The 18,556-nt window shown below is 36.4% G+C and overlaps 1 protein-coding gene across 1 annotated transcript in view; it reads left to right on the top strand.

The window, feature by feature from the left end:
* The window catches only part of ADAM10 (ADAM metallopeptidase domain 10), a 133,143-nt gene extending 114,842 nt beyond the window's left edge, over positions 1-18,301 (top strand). Inside the window, exons 11-16 of the mRNA XM_039230640.1 lie at positions 1,823-1,973; positions 2,811-2,994; positions 3,697-3,805; positions 4,861-5,081; positions 14,355-14,481; positions 16,029-18,301. Of these exons, the coding sequence (XP_039086571.1) occupies positions 1,823-1,973; positions 2,811-2,994; positions 3,697-3,805; positions 4,861-5,081; positions 14,355-14,481; positions 16,029-16,123 (887 nt within the window). The 3' untranslated portion in view covers positions 16,124-18,301. The remainder of the gene's footprint in view (positions 1-1,822; positions 1,974-2,810; positions 2,995-3,696; positions 3,806-4,860; positions 5,082-14,354; positions 14,482-16,028) is intronic.
* The last annotated feature ends 255 nt before the right edge of the window (positions 18,302-18,556 follow it).

Genomic DNA, 18,556 nt, shown 5'->3' with positions numbered 1-18,556 from the left:
ATAGAACTTGAGTTAGCTCTAATATTTCCTTTAATATTTGATGTGGTTAAAGATAAGAATGCACTTTTTAAATACAAAGCTAGTCTTTCTAGAGTAGTTTGGATTCATACATGCCTTGTGTTTAAGATATGTTACCTTCTATTTATTCAGTTCTCTATTTGAAGTTTACAACTACACATTTGTGCTGCAGCTGTTTCCCACATTGATTTGGTGTAGCAGAAAGAGCAGAGCATCAGATTATAGATCTCAGAAACCTGGGTCTGGCCTGCCATTTGCCCATAAAGGGGCATGTGGGTATAGCAAGTCACAGACTCTGAAACTTAGTTTTCTTTTCTGTAAAGGGAAGACATTTGATTCTTATCCTTTCTCTGCAGATGCTAAAGTTGTATGATTTTATGAACTTACAAAGAGTAACATTCCTCTTCCAATTTTAATTCCCACTGACAAAATTAAAGAACTTTAAAAGACCCTAAATTTTTTCCTAAAATTATTCATTGTGTTTAGACCATACTATCTAACCTTAATGAGCCAAGATTTGACCCAGTATGGCTAGGCTTTGTGGGAATACAAAAGATATAAATAATATGTGGTTCTTCCCTAAAGGAGCTTGGGTCTAACTGAGTAGCAAAATTAATGTACATTAAAAAAAAAAATGTATTTGTTGGCTTGGATACAATCAACCAAACACATTGTGGGAAATTCCATTAGACAAAATGACCCCATTTCTTTGACAATTAAATAGTGTAAAAAATTTTAAAAGCAGAGGGAGTCTGTTATATATTAAAAGAACTTAAGACACGTATCACTGATCAACCAAAAGCAAGTATAGGGTTGAGGAGTCTTGTGTGGACCTTGATTCAAATAAACAAGTTGTAATAAGACATTTGAGGAAATTTAACATGGATTAGTTATTAGATGTTATTAAGCATATTATTAGTTTTGTTAGATGTGATGATGCTATTATGGTTAGATTTAAAAAAGAAAAAAAATGACTAACTCTTAGATTCATCCTGGAATATATACAAGAACAAATAAATAAGTTAGGTGGAATCCTTTATAGCATATTGTCAATAGTTGTTCAAGCTAAGTGACTGGTATATGGGAGTTCATTATACTTATTCTTTTATTACTTCTAATGTGTGTTTTAAATTTTTTGTTCACACAAAAGGTTTAATATTTTTCTGGGTGATGAAGCACTAACTTAATTCATATTTGTGTAATATAAGTAGTACAGTCTTTGTTCAGTAAAATTGAGTGTGGCCTGACCTAAATAGAATTTTACCATTTCCAGAAGGAACCTTAAAGGGGGCCATAATGTAAGTTCGTTTCACTGTACATAATGTCAGATCGTTTCACTGTAAGAAACTGAGGCCCCCCAAAAAGGAAGTGACTTACCCAAGGCTACATTGCTAGTTAGTGACTGAGCCACTGTGAGAATTGACTTTGTCTTCTAATTTCTAGGTTCTAGCTCTTTCTACTTTTCGTATTTATCAAATATCCTTTCTGCCTTTGGTATGAGGTTCTGAAGAGTTTGTGGAATTTAAATTAACGTGGGGCGCTGGGGTGGCTCAGTTGGTTAAGATTCCAACTTCAGCCCAGGTCAGTGTCTTACGGGTTGTGGGTTTGAGCCCTGCATCTGGCTCTGTGCTGACAGCCAGCTCAGAGCCTGGAGCCTGTCTCTGGATTCTGTATCTCCCTCTCTCTCTGACCCTCCCCTGCTCACGCTGTCTCTCTCTCTCAGAAATAAATAAAACATTTAAAACAAATAAATCAAATTGACGTGTGCATACAGTGCTTACTTTGTTTTGTTTATTGTCCTCAGAATCCGGCCAGCCTATTTGTGGAAATGGGATGGTAGAGCAAGGTGAAGAATGTGACTGTGGCTACAGTGACCAGTGTAAGGACGAGTGCTGCTACGACGCAAACCAACCGGAGGGGAAGAAATGCAAGCTGAAGCCTGGGAAGCAGTGCAGGTACTGTGCCAGTTCCAGGGGTGCTCGCGCTCCTGTCAGCTACCTGAAGGCCCTCAGGACTGAGTTAAAACTGATGTTAAGAGATGCATATGGTTTTGAAACTTTGCCTTTATTTTCCGTCATTTTATTTATTTTTCCAGAGTAAAGTTGGTGAGTGCGCTGTGCTTGGCAGAGTGAACTGCTTATAATTGTAATTTGTGTGGTAGGTGTTAAAGAAAGACCTGCAAGGACGCTCAATGGAATATACACTTTTTAGTTCCCAGCTTATAAATGTGACTGTTATCTGTATTTTTAGAATCTTAACTTTTAAATATTTGGGAAATGTGCATTTATTCCGTAGACTCTTGTAATTAGTGTCATATGATTATTTCACTTGTCAAACTTGCTTTGGTAGTGATAGGTATAAGCAATGGAGTGTTGTTTGTGCAATACTCTTTAAATGGTTGGTCTGTGTATGCTAGTTTGACGTTAGCATATAAATGTGAGAAACATTGATGAATTGACAATGCATGATGTAACTATGAAAAACACTGATAACTCACCTAATATTAAATCCATTTGCTATTGTAGCCTTCCACTAGAGACAAGTAAATAAGACTGTTGAATATAATATGCCTTGATTGTAAAAATAAGACAATCACTTTTTTATTTACACTTAGAAAATATTGAAATTTAGCAGCCTCATAGTCCAAAATTTGAAGTTTTATACCAGTAACCTACTGAGTTTTAGTAGATGAGATTTAAAAGATGAGATTGCTGATTTAAAAATAAGGCCATATCTATATGTATAGGAAGTATCCTAATCATTTTCATTAATCATTTTAATGTTTATTCCAGCCCAAGTCAAGGTCCCTGTTGTACAGCACAGTGTGCATTCAAATCAAAAACTGAAAAGTGTCGGGATGATTCAGACTGTGCAAAGGAAGGAATATGTAATGGCATCACAGCTCTGTGCCCAGCCTCTGATCCTAAACCCAACTTTACAGACTGTAATAGGCATACACAAGTGTGCATTAATGGGGTAAGCATTTGATTTATAAGCTTTTTATTTTCATAAAACCTGATTTTTCAGAATAATTGTTTGTTATTTAAAGCTGAGGAGTTACAGTCATTAATCCTGATCACTCTTTCAACATATCCCAGTCTGTTTCCCCATAAAGCCATGAATGTACCATGTGGCATAGTGCCTGGTGGCATTCAGTTAGTTACTGACTTGCCTTTCATCTTGCCGCTGCACATGTTTGTTGGTCTCTAGAGAAGAATAGTTGTATGATGAGGCATGTGACTTCATACTGCTTTTGAGTTTTATAAATTAGCATTTTATCAGCCTCCATAAAAGAATTCTGGTCATTTTCTCTGTGGAGCCTTTAAAGCTTTCTTGGCTAAATAACCACTTACCTGTACATGAGGAAAATTTCGTTTTTCTCTTCTTACAAAGGAGCCATAATAACCAATCTAAATATGATGCTCATCTAATCTCTTTTCTGTTTTTGTTTTGTTTAGATTTTTTAAGTAGCCATTACCTTGAAAGAGTTCCTGTCTTATTAGCAGTTACCTCTTTTTCAAATGTGTATATCCGTTTCTGATACTAATCTATGGTTCTCCCCCCACTCTTACTTCTACTTAATTATATTAGCATCAGAGATAGATGTTTGTCTATTACTGTGAATTATAGACTTGACTGTATAAGGATTAAATAACTGGTCTTTTATTTTTCTTTCAGCAATGTGCAGGTTCTATCTGTGAGAAGTACGGCTTGGAGGAGTGTACCTGTGCCAGTTCTGATGGCAAAGATGATAAGGAATTATGCCATGTCTGCTGTATGAAGAAGAGTAAGGCTTTAAAAATGCAGGAGTGTAAAATCTGTTACAAAACCAAATTGTCTCCTAAAAAATATTTTTTTAAGTAAACTATACCCCCATTGTGGGGCTCAAACTCATGCCCCCAAGATTAAGGGTCATGTGCTCTACTGACTGAGCCAGCCAGGTGCCTCATTTTTCTCCTAAATTTTAGGCATTAAACTTTGATATCCAGTTTGGACAGATAATTTCCACCTAAACCAATCCCTCATGGATATTTTCAAGTGTAGCTATAGGATTATATTCCTAGTATTAGTCCCTTCAGTGTTTTAAATTTTTTTTAAACTTTTTTTTTTTTGTTTTTAAATTTCTGAGAGAGAGAGACAGCATGAGAAGGGGAAGGTCAGAGAGAGAGGGAGACACAGAATCTGAAACAGGCTCCAGGCTCTGAGCTAGCTGTCAGTACAGAGCCCGATGCGGGGCTGGAACCCACGAACCGCGAGATCATGACCTGAGCTAAAGACGGCCGCCCAACCGACTGAGCCACCCAGGCGCGCCCCGCCCCCCCCATAGTGTTTTAAAAAATGATAAGCTAGACAAAAACCTTCCAGCTTTATGGCAATAATTAATATAAAAACTGTTAGAGGGTTTTAAAGCCATTGTAGGTACTAGGTCAAGAGTTGCTGGCTATTTATATTGCGGGGTTTTTTTTTTTTTTTTTAAAGTTTATTGATTTATTTTGAGATAGAAAGAGAACCAGCAGGGAAGGGCCAGAGAGAAAGGGGATCAGACGATTAAAAGTGGACTCTTTGCTGACAGCAGGGAGCCCGGTGGCTGAGCTTGAACTCACTTATCATAACATCATAACCTGAGCCAAAGTTAGATGCTCAACTGACTGAGCCACCCAGATGCTCCTGTATTGTATATTTAAGGCTAATTACCAGTGGTGTTATCTAGCCTAACTAATGAAAGTCTGTATAACATGTCATGGTAGTGATTTTAGGCAGTTTTTTCCTTTCTTCCCTCTGTCCCCAGCTAGCCTGGTAGGAAATCTGATCTTCAACTTACATTTGGCACTTCTTTTCCAGTGGATCCATCAACTTGTGCCAGTACAGGGTCTGTGCAGTGGAGCAAGCACTTTGTTGGTCGAACCATCACCTTGCAACCTGGATCCCCCTGCAATGATTTTAGAGGCTACTGTGATGTTTTCATGCGGTGTCGATTAGTAGATGCTGATGGTCCATTAGCTAGGCTTAAAAAAGCAATTTTTAGTCCAGAGCTCTATGAAAACATTGCTGAATGGATTGTGGTAAGTATAGTTTTATTTATAAAGAAACCTCATCTTTAAATGGTTTTATCATAATTTTACTTGGTCAGCGGTCACCAATGTTATGAGAAAATCACTTCTTTCCTATTTATACCAGAATTACTTTACCCGAAGAATGATTTTTAATGTTCAAATATCCCCGTGTATTATTTTCTTTTAAAGCGATTAGAATCTCCACATGTATATTGTTTGTATATTAATTTGTAGATGATGGGAGTCCTTCTATTTTACTTTGCTCCCTGGTTCTTCTCCCGAATGGCTTACTTCCCCCTTTGGTCAATATTGTTAGGGCATTTTCGTGGGACTTTTTCTCAAGTTGTTTTGGAAAGCCTTGCCTGCTTTTTATATTTCTCCCTTGTCTCAGTATGACAGATAGCCAGCTGTGGCATCTACTTTATGGAACAGGAGAAATGAAAAAGAAATTGGTGACTTTCTGAAGGTTTTTTCTGCTGTCTTAGTATAATTTCTTGGTCTTTATCTTGTCAGTGATCTGAAATATTGAACAGTTAAGATGTGGTACTGAGCCTTTTGCCAATTTGTTAACGATTATGGATGTTCATCCAGCATAAACCCACTGAACTTTATTATTTTTAAGTCCATAATTCTCCAAGCTGCACAGATGTTGAATTACCTGATATTTTCTTAAAAGACTGCTGAGAATGACTATCTAAAGTCACTTAAATATTCACATTTCTAAGTGATTACATTAAAATATCAGTAGGAAATACGCAAGTGATAATATATATTTGAGCATGTGCTCTATATCTGAATTGAAGGAGTTTGCTTTGGAAATTGACTTAGAGCTCAGCTTTTCCTCCCTTCCCCCATTCCCAAATTATTTCCTACATTCTTTGTGTGCATTCAGCCCTGAGGATTCCTTAAAAGGATAAAAAAAGTCATCTGTAGGTTGTGATCCTTTTTGGTACTCTTGTAATAACATTAGTAATAAAAACTTTGGAATTATCTCTACCATTAAAATGCATTTATTATACATAGGAAGAGTAATACTGTATTATACGTGCTAGAATATATGATTTTTAGACCTATAGTGATTATGAGATAGGAGGATCATTCATTCAACCTGGATTTAGGAAGCCTAGCTTTTGTTTATTTTTAGAGAATACTTTACTTTTTTTTTTTTTTTTTTTATTTAAGCCCTATGCCCAACGTGGGGCTTGAATTCACTACTCCGAGATTGAATATTGCATACTCTACTGACTGAGCCAGCCAGGTGCCCCTAGGAGACCTAGGTTTTAAACCAGAAATGGGTCAATTTATTTAACTTAAATCTCTTTAAAACATATGTTACTCATTTTTGTACTCCTGTGCTTGGCGCATAGTAAGTATTCAAAAAATATCTGTTAAGCTAAAGGTGCCTTTGGCATTGTGGCAAAATGGAGAGTACAGCCTTGGGAATTATGCAAGGATTCGTATCATCCCCTGGCATTTGTCAGTTCTGTGACTTCAAGTAGCTTACCTTTCTTGGCCCTTTACTTCCCTCTTTCCATTCAGATCCAGTTCTTTTTCCTTTTTCCCCTGATTATCACTAATAAGAAGTTGAGGTATGGTATACTTGTCTACTATAGAGGACAATGCATTTAAAAAGTAATCTTATAATGGAGATCTCAGAGTTATATTCTACTGAGTATATGTTGTACCAGGTATTTTAGGTTTTCCAGGTAGTGAATCATACCTAAAAATAATACTTTTTTACTTTTCTCCATTATCTCAATTTTGACTCATTTTATTTAGTGTTTCAAAAGCTCATTCATTCCTATTTTTAAAAAAATTTAATGGAAGTGATCTCTTAAAAGAATTTTTAAAAACTGGGGCGCCTGGGTGGCTTAGTTGGTTAAGCGTCCGACTTTCGCTTAGGTCATGATCTCGCGGTTCATGGGTTCGAGCCCCGCGTCGGGCTCTGTGCTGACTGCCAGCTCAGAGCCTGGAGCCTGTTTCAGTCTGTGACTCCCTCTCTCTGACCCTCCCCTCCTCACGCTGTGTCTCTCTCTCTCTCCTAGAAATAAATAAAAACATTTAAAAAAAAATCTTAAAAAAAAAAAGAATTTTTAAAAACTTTTTTCATATTTAGGGGTGCCTGGGTTGCTCAGTTGGTTGAGTGCCCGTCTGACTCTTGATTTTGGCTTAGGTCATGATCTCAGGGTTTGTGAGATTGAGCCCTATGTTGGGCTCTGTGCTGACAGCATGGAACCTGCTTGGGATTCCCTCCCTCCCCCTCCCCCTCCCCCTGTCCCTCTCCCTCCCCCTGTCCCTCCCCCTCCCTCTCTCTCTCTCTCGCAAAATAAAAAACTTAAAAGGTTTTTTCATATTTAGATTTGAGGATTTAGTGAAATGCTTATTATGATAAATTAGCAATATGAAGGCTTTTCTTTTGTTGTGAAACCGTTTAATCAGGTACTTTTAGGTTGTTTTTAAAAATCTAAATGGAGAGAAGGATCCTCACTCACATGGAGCCTGATGAAAGGCTCAGTCTCCCAACCATGAGATCATGACCTGAGCCAAAGTCAAGAGTCAGATGTTCAACCAACTGAGCCACCCAGGTACCTCAGAAGTTTTTCTTTTTTATTATTATTCTGATAAGAATTGGTTGTTATTTCAGGGCTCCTGGATTGCTTAGTTGCTTAGGCGTCCAACTTTGGCTCAGGTCATGATCTCATGGTTTGTGGATTCGAGTCCTGCATCAGGCTCTGTGCTGACAGCTCAGAGCCTGGAGCCTGCTTCTGATTCGTTGTCTCCCTCTCGCTTTGCTCCTCCCCCATTCTCTCTCTTTCTCTCTCTCTCTCTCTTTCAAAAATGGACATTAAACAAATTTTTAAAAGGAATCAGTTATATTTCTCATTTTTAAATTAATTTCTGCTTTCAAATTTTGCTATAACTTTATGAATCTACATATTAAGTATCTGTTATTCTTTATGAAATATTTAGGCCAGTGTTTCCCAAGTGCCACATACAACACAGTGTCCATGGGTTTGATGGTCCCTTGAATCTGGAAAACATTGCATACTGTAGTATCCTCTTAGGTATTTATGAGACTACTGTGGGAAGTCCTACAGTAAAAAAAATCTTTCAATTTCATTTTTCCAACTTACCTGATCCCAGAAACCTTTATTCATTCATAAGCCTTATTAAACTCTACATATCCGTAGATTTCACTTGGGAGAACAGTGGTTAAGATCAGTAATTCTTATTCCTGGTTGTTCATTACTTAGGGCTTAGACTAATTCAGAATCTCATGGGATGGGGCTTAAGTATCTCGGTCTTTTAAAAGCTACTCAGCTATTTTTGGTAAACAGCCAGGATTGAGAACCAGCCAGCCATTCATCTAGAACCAGGGGTTGGCATACTGTGGTTCATCAGCCAGATCTACCCCATTGCCTGCTTTTGTATGGCTCACAAGCTAAGAATGGTTCCACATTTTTAAGTAGTTGAAAAAAATCAAAAGATGTTATTGAAATACTCCATTGAAAATAAGAAATTCAAATTTCAGTGTCCATAAATAACGATTTATTAGAACATGGCCACATCCATTCACTTATATATTCTCTGTGGCTGCTTTTGCACTTTGAATAGTTGCAACAGAGACTGGCTCCTCAAATTTAAAATATTTATCTGGCCTTTTCGAGGAAATGTTTGCTAACCCCTAGTCTGGAGCAGTGGATCTCAAACTATAGATCCCTGACAAACAGCGTCAGCATCTGGGAACTTGATAGAAATGCACATTATCAGGCCTCACCCCAGATCCACTGAGTCAGCAGGTGATGGCGCATGCTCAAGTGTGGGAACTGTTTTTTTCAGTCTCTACAGTGTTAGGACTCCTTTTTGAAAGGCTTATAACAGAGATTTTCTACTTTGTCATCCTCATCTGTTGAAATGGAGGGTGGGTCTGGACCTCTAAGGGTCCTCAGTGCCTAGTGGAATCGGTCACATAGCTATCACTTGTGAACCTTTAACAACAAAGATGCACTGTTGTCTCAGGGCTTAGTATATGGTAAGATTCAGTATACATTTGTTGAATGAACGAAGCAGATTTCTTAAATGTCATAATTTATATGGAAAAGAATAAAAATTGTGCATATTGTCTTCACTTTGAAGCAATACTGTCTTCAGGTTTCTCTCAGTAGTGTTTTACCCTGCTTGCCTAGGCTGTGCTTAAAGTAACTAAGAGATTAGTAACCAATGCTTTCAGCTTGGCAGATTGGTGTGAGGAGTGGCATGTGGCGGGGTTGAAGGATAGAACAACATTCAAGCAAAGTCTAGACAACAGTATATTCTGAAGGGGAGAAGGGAGGCTTTCTACCCCTGTAGGATGGCAAAATCAGGATCACTGCAAGGAGTGGTGGGCCTGACAGGGTTTTGTGAGCCCCAGGAAGTCTAGAGTGCATTTGTGGAGAGTTGAGTTGTCAAACGCTGGAACATGCGCTGAAAAGATTGTATGGTCGACTTTTTCTAGAGACGTTTAAAAACAGTAAAGACTCATATCTGAAGAGACTTGAATGTATGTCTTGCCTCTTCCCCCTTATGGTTTCGGTTTTTTTGTTTTTTGGGTTTTTTTTGGTGGTGGGAGGGTGATACCTGTTCTAGCATTTTATAATCCTGTAGGTCTATTTTGTTTATTTAGATTATTTAATAAAAAACTAGCATAATTAGTATATAATCAATTAGACTGGTAAATTTTGACCTTTTATTTTGTAGTTTTTACTTATTTTTTCCTCTTTGTGTTCTTTTGGCCACATAAATGACTGTGTTGAATAATATCTATGTTTTGTGTAGTATTATTTTCTCAGACTTGATTTAGTGCTTGGTAACGTCAGGGCTGTATTTTAACCTCTTGGTTATCTTGTCTTTGTCTCTTCAAGTGTCACTTAGCACCCTTGTATCTATGAAAGACAAGTTTGGTGCATAATTTACACTCATTAAATGTTTGTTGAGTAAATGATGACTTTCCTTTCTTGTGGATTCTACCAGGTGTACATGTTGTGATCTTTCCTTACAGATGAAACACATATTTTGCATTTATTAGCCTGGTTTGGTATTCTTTCCCCTGATTTTATAATTTAAGCATGCAATTTAGTATTTAACTAATTCTGTGATAATTCTCTTTTATTTTTTAAATATTTATTTATTTTGAGAGAGAGATGGGGGGGGGTTTGGGGGGAGAGAATCCCAAGCAGGCTCTGCACTGCAGTGCAGAGTACAATATAGGGCTCAAATCCACAAACTGTGAGATCATGACCTGAGCCGAAATCAAGAGTCAGATATAACCAGCTGAGCCACTTAGGTACCCCTGGCGGATGGTTTTGAGCAGGGAAGACTGGAAGGAAGGAATGGTGTTAGAGAATGTAATGAACATTAGGAATAGACAAGCATCTCCTGTAATTAGCCCATCAGCCTAAAAGTAGTAGGAAAACCATGATCTTTTCTGCTTATGGGCTGGATCACTCTAGAGGTGGTAATTCTTCCCTAGAGGGAATTTGAGAATGTACAGTAGTTGTCAGAGTAACTGAAGGCCTCTACCAGCATTTGACAGACGAGGGTTAGGGATGCTAAACTTCCTGTATTGCTCAGAATGGTTGTGTACCACAATGGCGTGTCTACACTGGTGTGCTTGTTTAAGATGCAGTTTCCTGGGTCCTTCACCAGAACAACTGAATTGGAATTTGTAGGGTTGTGGCCTAAGAACCTGTGTTTTAATAAACATATCAGATAATTCTTAGATCTACTGATAGGAACCATCCCTTTACCATAGGAGTGCCGATTATTTGAGCAGCTTTTCCCAGTCATAGGACCCTCTCTATAGCCAGCCATATGCTCTCAGCTTCTCCCAGAATTTTCAGGCAGATAGTTGGGATAGAGATTTAGAACTAAAGAGTTCGTGTTAGATGGTATACATTTAGATAGAGGCTCCAAACTAATGTCCTGTATGTGGATGTAGAATAGGGGTTGACAGACCATGGCCCATGGGTTGGATCTGACCTGCTCCCAGTTTTTGTAAATAATGACTTACTGGAATACAGCCACACTTAATTGTTTGCATGTTCTATATGGCTGCTTTTGTACTAGAATGCAGAAATGAGTAGTTTGACAGAGACAAGCCAAAAATATTTATTGTTTGGCCTTTTATAGAAAAAGTTTGAGACCAATGGTTCTCAGTCTTGGCTGCATAATGAAATACTGCATAATAAAATTACTGATGTCATTGTCCCACTTCCACCCCATTTGGGTCTGGGATTTGCTCTGGGTATCTTGAATTTTAAAAGCTTTCCAGGTGATTGTAACATGCCAAACCAAGGTTGAGAACCAGTGGTATAGAGCAGGAAGAACACTTAAAATAGTACAAACTGGTGATTTTAGTTTTTTATGTATTTTACTAGGTCAGAGTGTCAGAAATGCAGACAGTGGAGGGAGAAGAAGGTCCTATTTCATTAAGTGGCACATTTAAAAGGGTTCCGGATGCTGGAAACATGACAGAAGCTGTGCATATAGACTATGGAAAATTCATGTAACAAGAGAGAGGAAATATTATCCTAAAGACTCACAGGTAGAGCAATGCTCTGGAAGTTATTTTCTGTAGAAACTGAAAGAAAACTTTAGAAGATTCTCTGACAATCTCAGTAGGATACAAGAAGTGGACTCTGAAAAGTAGATTGTAAACTTGTGGTTTCCAACCAGGATTCAGTTCTGTAAACATGTCTTGTAAGGTCTGTGTATTGTTTTTAGAAATTTTGAGTGAGTTGCCAGCATTTAAAAATAGATTTCACATAAAAATTGAGATTGATAGCTTCTGTTGAAAAATCACATCTTTCAGCAGTGAAGCTGAATTGCATTACCTCTCTCTTTTTGAACAGTATATTTCTAAAGCCATTAGGTGAGGCCAAGTGAGGTGGGCATCCGTGCCAAGTTGGGGGAGCTATAGTGGTACAGAGCAGGGTGTTAGAGCCTGAGCAGAGTAGGGAGGGTGAGGAATGGGGAAGAAGACCAATAGGAGGTGTTAAAGCCCAAGTGGGTGAGAATGGTGCCTTGTGGAGGGGCAGGTGGCTTGGAATATCACAGTACAAGTGTTGTGAGAAGGGTGTCTACATAGGAGGGGCAGTTCTAACGGGAGCCAGGGCTACTTGGAGAAATGGCTGATTTGAGGGCTGGGGCAGGGAAGGAACAAGATAAACCTAGAATTAATTGTGCCAGAAAGTGAAGTGCTCAAAGACTGGTAGGGACATGTTCAAAAGACACACTGTGATAGTAGTGGATTATAACCCATCGAATACAGTAGGAAATCATGCAGCAATACTGAATGAAATGAGTACATTGAAAGTTTGATGAAGAACAGGACATTCACATAGCTCCAAGTTATGTCCCTACAGAATACTCGCTGACTACAAAAAATATCTCTGTGGTAAAATTTGGCAGATAACAACCTTAATCAAGTGATCAGGTTAACATATCAGTCACGAGATCAAAAACCTGTGTCACCTGATGGAATGCAATGAGAACAACACAGCATCACTTCTATGATTCTTACTAAAGATGTCTGACCTGAATCTAATCATAGGGACACATCCAAGAAATCTAAACAGAGGGACATCCAATACAAAGTAACTGGCCTGTAATACTCAAAAGTGTCAAGGTTATGAAAGCCAAGGAAAGACTGTACAACTTTCCCAGATTTTAAGAGACTAAAGAAATACAGCAGCTAAATGCAACACATAATTCTGAATTGTATAGTAGTGGGACATGGCAAAACTTGAGTGGGGTCTGAGGATTAAATGGTAGTAATGTATCTGTGCTAATTTACTGATATTGATCAGTGTGTTGTGGTTTATCTAGAAAACTCCTTATGGTGTAAAAACTACATGCTAAAATGTTTAGGTATCAGGTATTAGCAGAGCATCATGCTAGCAATTTACTCTTAGGTGGTTCCAGTTTTAAAAAGTTTGTTGTAGTATCAACTTTTCTGTAACTTTAAGATTCCTTCAAAATAAAACAAACTTTAAAATAAATTTGTATATGAAAGACTTTATGCACACATGAAAAAAGTGGCTTGGGGTATTTTCCACAAGATGTATTTTTATTTTAGTTTTTATTACTTTAACTTTGTTGTCACTGCTGGATTAAAAAACCAAAAGATGTAGTAGGCTGTTATAAGACCTCGTATCATAGAAAATCTTAAATGGGAGTTTCTTGGGCTATAATTAGCAATAACTATACATGTAATATATCAGTCTGTGTTAAGCCAATGTGAAGGTTATGAAGTTGTTACTATTTTGTGTGATGCTTATTATTACTTAATTATCTTAAACCCAAATCTGAGTACTTTGAATTCCAAAGTAGACTTAGAATTTATTAAGAATAGAAACAGTAATTTTTCTATAAATAAGATTATACTAGTAATATTCAAAGTTTTTTTTGTTGGCTAATTGATTTGTTTATAAGATTTAAGCTAGAAGTAAAAGTTTTATTTCCTTCTTAGGATAAACTTTGCTTGTAGAATGTGTATATCCTTCCATTTTTCATAATAAAAAAGACAACCTTTCAATGAATTTAAATAATAGATATTATGATACAAATATATAGTATATAGTATATAAAATACAATGAAACCTAAGTTTTATGTTAAAATAATTTCGTAACAGTAGTCTGGGGCTTAAAATGAAATAAAATAACAAGAAAAGGGGGGAGACTCAAAAGAGATAGAATTTAGTATTAACTTGACGATTAAAAAAAGTATATGTAAGATTATTTTTAAAATATATCTAGAAGTAGAATTTAAAGCAACAAATACACCCTCTAAGCCGTTGGAGAATATAAAGGCAAACAGACATCGTTTATAAGAATAATAGGCCAAAAAATAAGTAAATAAAAAAGAGGGACATAATTCAAACCATAAAATAATTAATAACATGGGAAAATACAGTATAAACTATATGCAGGATGGACCTAGTTTTGCATGTGAGTTTATCGTGTGTATGACCAACATAGCTATATCTAGAAAAGAAACTGAAAGAAAAATAAGATTGAGTGGTTTCATCTAGGGTGTGAAATTATGGGTGATTTTTGTCTTTTTCGTTCATATTTCTGTGACATAAAAAAAAATCTATATGTGCTTTATATATAGTATCTGTACAACTCCAAGTGAACAACTGTCCTTCAAAAATTAAAATGTAATATATATATTTTATGTAATATAAAATATCCTAAAATATTTTACAGGGTTTTTAGTAGAGAAATCTGTTTTTTTTCTAGGCTTATTGGTGGGCTGTATTACTTATGGGAATTGCCCTGATCATGCTAATGGCTGGATTTATTAAGATATGCAGTGTTCATACTCCAAGTAGTAATCCAAAGCTGCCTCCTCCTAAACCTCTTCCAGGTAAGATAGTCTGAACAAGACATGTATTTTTATAACTCAGAACTGGTCAGTGGGTAGAATTGAATTCTAAATGAGTCTTTAGTAACTAATTTTATAGTACTTTCTCCTTGAGAATGAGATCACTGGATGAATTATTTGGTTGAGTTTTAAGTGTGTTTTTTGTGAATCCATTCTAGCTTATGGCTGCCAATTTAATGCTAATCTATCATGAGTCACTAAAAATATTTAGACCTGGAAAATTTATTTTTGCCTGATACTTGTTTAATTTTTCATATTCTAAAATCTTCCCTTGTTTGTTGTTGTTTTTATTATGATAGGCTACTTTTAAATGATTGGTTTTTCTATTCTAATAGCTGTACTTCTGTTATTGTTTCTAGTGTCTATGCTCTTGAAACATTTGCTGGCACATAAACTCATTTTTCCTACGGTTGATGCTTATGGGGAGATACAGATGACAGTCTGTGGGAGGGTCTTAGGGTAGAGGCTTCAGTCACCAAGTAACCATAGTTACTCCCCATCTCTGAAAATAAATCCTGAGGTTTGGTCTCTACCCTTTACCTCTCATGGAGACACAGCGGGAGGAGGCTTTCTTTAGATTAACTCCAGGGATTTGGAGAAGAAAAGAGTATGAGGCAACTGCTCCAAGTTATTTAGTCCCCATGTATTTCTCCCTCACCTTCCCCAAGGTATTTGTGGCTTTTGTGCTGCCCTCAAAATGCCCAGACCAGAACTTTTCACTCTAGGAGTATGGCATACATCACCTCATGACAGTGGCAGAGGACAGCTGTTAATTTCTTAGGGATTTCTAAGGGCCACATGACACTCTTTAGATATGTTACCATTTACGGTCTCATGCAGTGTAACAGGTCTTTTACTTGATTTCACTTTAAGCAAATTTCACCTTTCCAAACTTAAACCAGCAACCCTATCTTTTATTGAACACTCACAAAAAACCACTTTTACGTGAATTGTCATATAATCTTTACAGATTATATAGATAGACTATATGAGTTCGTTATTATCCCTGGTTTACAGACAGGGCATCTGAGTTCCAGAGAGGTTAAGTCATTTGCTCAAAGGGACTCAGTAGTTTATTCTTCATGGATCCTGTCCTCAGAATCTAATAATTAACCTAATTATTAATTATTAATAATTAACTATTAATCTAATAGTTAACTATTAATCTAATAGTTGTATCTGTTGAACACTTGAAATGTGGCTAGTTTAAATTGAGATGTGTTATAAAATACATACCAGACTTGGAAGGTTTCATATACAAGAAAGAAGGAAAATAGTTCATTAATACTTTTTTGTATTGATATACCTTGAAATAATATTTTGGCTATATTGGATTAAGTGAAATAAAAAAAATATTAACATGATTTTGCCTGTCTTTTTGACTTTTTTTATTATGGCTACCAGAAAATTTTAAATTACACATATAGAAAGTGCTGCTCTAGAACGTTTCTTATTGAAGTGTGTCCCCTTTGTTTTTTAAGATTAAAAAGTATACAGTGAATCTGTTTTACTTTTGTTGTGATTCACAGGCACTTTAAAGAGGAGGAGACCTCCACAGCCCATTCAGCAACCCCAGCGTCAGAGGCCCCGGGAGAGTTATCAAATGGGACACATGAGACGTTAACTGCAGCTTTTGCCTTGGTTCTTCCTAGTGCCTACAATGGGAAAACTTCACTCCAAAGAGACACCTATTAAATCATCATCCCCAAACTAAGCCCTCACAAATACAGTCGAAGAAAAAAATGGCAAGAGATCATGTCCTCAGACCAGGTGGAATTACATAAGTTTTAAAGCCTGAAAATTCCAATTTTTGGGGTGGGGGGATGGAAAAGGAACCCAATTTTCTTATGGACAGCTATTTTTAATGTAATGGCACAAAGTCTTAGAATATTATGATGTGCCCCGTGTTCCCTGTTCTTCGTTGCTGCATTTTCTTCACTTGCAGGCAAACTTGGCTCTCGATAAACTTTTATCACAAATTGAAATATATATATATTTTTTTCAACTGCCAATCAAGGCTAAGGAGGCTCGACCACCTCAACATTGGAGACATCACTTGCCAATGTACATACCTTGTTATATGCAGACATGTATTTCTTACGTACACTGTACTCCTGTGTGCAATTGTAAACAAATTGCAATATGGATGTTTCTTTGTATTATAAAATTTTTCCGCTCTTAATGAAAAATTACTGTTTAATTGACATACTCAGGATAACAGAGAATGGTGGTATTCAGTGGTCCAGGATTCTGTAATGCTTTACACAAGGCAGTTTTGAAGTGAGAAACAATTTACCTTTTTATAATGATGGAGTCGGTTCTGATATTCATCTTGTCTTCATCAAATGGCTGCTAAGAGCACATGAGCGGCTATGCTGAAGAACACAGTTACGTGTGCAGACTGGACATATGCAGCATACTACTTCAGAGTTAGTTCCTACACAGATGTCTCATTTCTGCTTACTTATTTTAAACTTTCTAATTCAATTCCAGTTTTGAATTGATAGGTGAAATTTTATTCATGGCTTTGGTAGAAATTATGTCAATGAAATGATTTTTTTTGTTTGTTTGTAGCCTGTTATTTGTGCTTTCCATATATCTAAAGTATGCTAATTATGTTTTTGGTTTTCTCTGATCTGGAAAAGAAAAGCTGGGTCTTTTATTTTATCAAAGTACCAGAACAGTTTTTTCAGCATATTATCACTGATCATTGGTAACCACTAAAGAAGGGTGATTTGCTCAACTAGTAGTTAAAATTGTAGATAGGCCTTCTGACTTTTTTTTTCCCCTAAAATATTTTAACAATGAAGGTGAAACAGCACAATGTCCCATTCCAAATTTATTTTTTAAACAGATGTAAATAATTGGCTTTTTAAAGAAAGAAAGCAAAATCATTTAATGTATTAACAGGCTTATTGCTATGCAGGAATGGAAGGGGGCATTATAAAAAAATTTTAAGCTTGTGACATATTTATTGCTTCTGTTTTCCAACTACATCACTTAAATTAGAAGTAAACAGCTATGATTTTTCTGGCTTCACATAGGAGGCAAATTTAGGGAATGGTGAAAAGATTTGTGTTTTTGGCTTTTTTTTTTTCCTTTTTGTTTCTTAAGAGTATAAGGTTTACACAATCATTCTCATAATGTGACGCAAGCCAGCAAGGCCAAAAATGCTAGAGAAAATAATGGGATCTCTTCCTTGTAAACTTGTACAGTATGTGGTGACTTTTTTCAAAATACAGCTTTTTGTACATGATTTAGAGACAAATTTTGTACATGAAACCCCAGATAGACTATAAATAATTCTAAACAAACAAGTAGGTAGATATGTATGTAATTGCTTTTAAATCATTTAAATGCCTTTGTTTTTGGACTGTGCAAAGGTTGGAAGTGGGTTTGCATTTCTAAAATGGTGACTTTTATTCTGCAAGAGTTCTTAGTAACTTCTTGAGTGTGGTAGACTTTGGAACATGTACATTTTTTGCCTGTAATGTTATCCTGTGGTAGGGTTTTGGCAGGTACACACTGCCCTATTTTATTTTGAGTCTAAGTTAAATGTTTTCTGACAAGAGATACGTGCACTGAACTCTTTCCACTGCAAATCAAGATGTGGTAAAACAAAAGGATCAAGACAAATGAGATCTAATACTACTGTCAGTTTAATGTCCACTGTGTTTTATACAGTATCTTTTTGTTCACTTTGGAAATTTTTACTAAAAATTGCAAAAAATAAAGTATTGTGCAAAGATGTAAGGTTTTTTGAAACTTGAAATGCATTAATAAATAGACTTGATGAAATCAACTCAAAGGATTCCATACTCTTTGAACTCTGAGAACTATCAAAAGAAGCTTCTCACAAAGCAGCACTTCCTTACTGAAAGAGATTAGTAAGCAGAAAGATGATTGTCTCTTTTTATACACATACAGATATTATTATTCCTAGTTAGGAGTCCCTGAAAAAAATTTATGATTAGATATTTCTGTAACTACATACAAGGATCATTTAAAAAAAAAAAACACTTACCTAATCTCAACTGCTTTATTTTATTTCTAAATA

The sequence above is a fragment of the Hyaena hyaena genome, unplaced genomic scaffold (assembly GCF_003009895.1).
Source record: "Hyaena hyaena isolate Hyena2069 unplaced genomic scaffold, ASM300989v1 scaffold_49, whole genome shotgun sequence".
NCBI classification, from domain to species: domain Eukaryota; kingdom Metazoa; phylum Chordata; class Mammalia; order Carnivora; family Hyaenidae; genus Hyaena; species Hyaena hyaena.
This window is presented reverse-complemented; position numbering and strand designations above follow the sequence as displayed.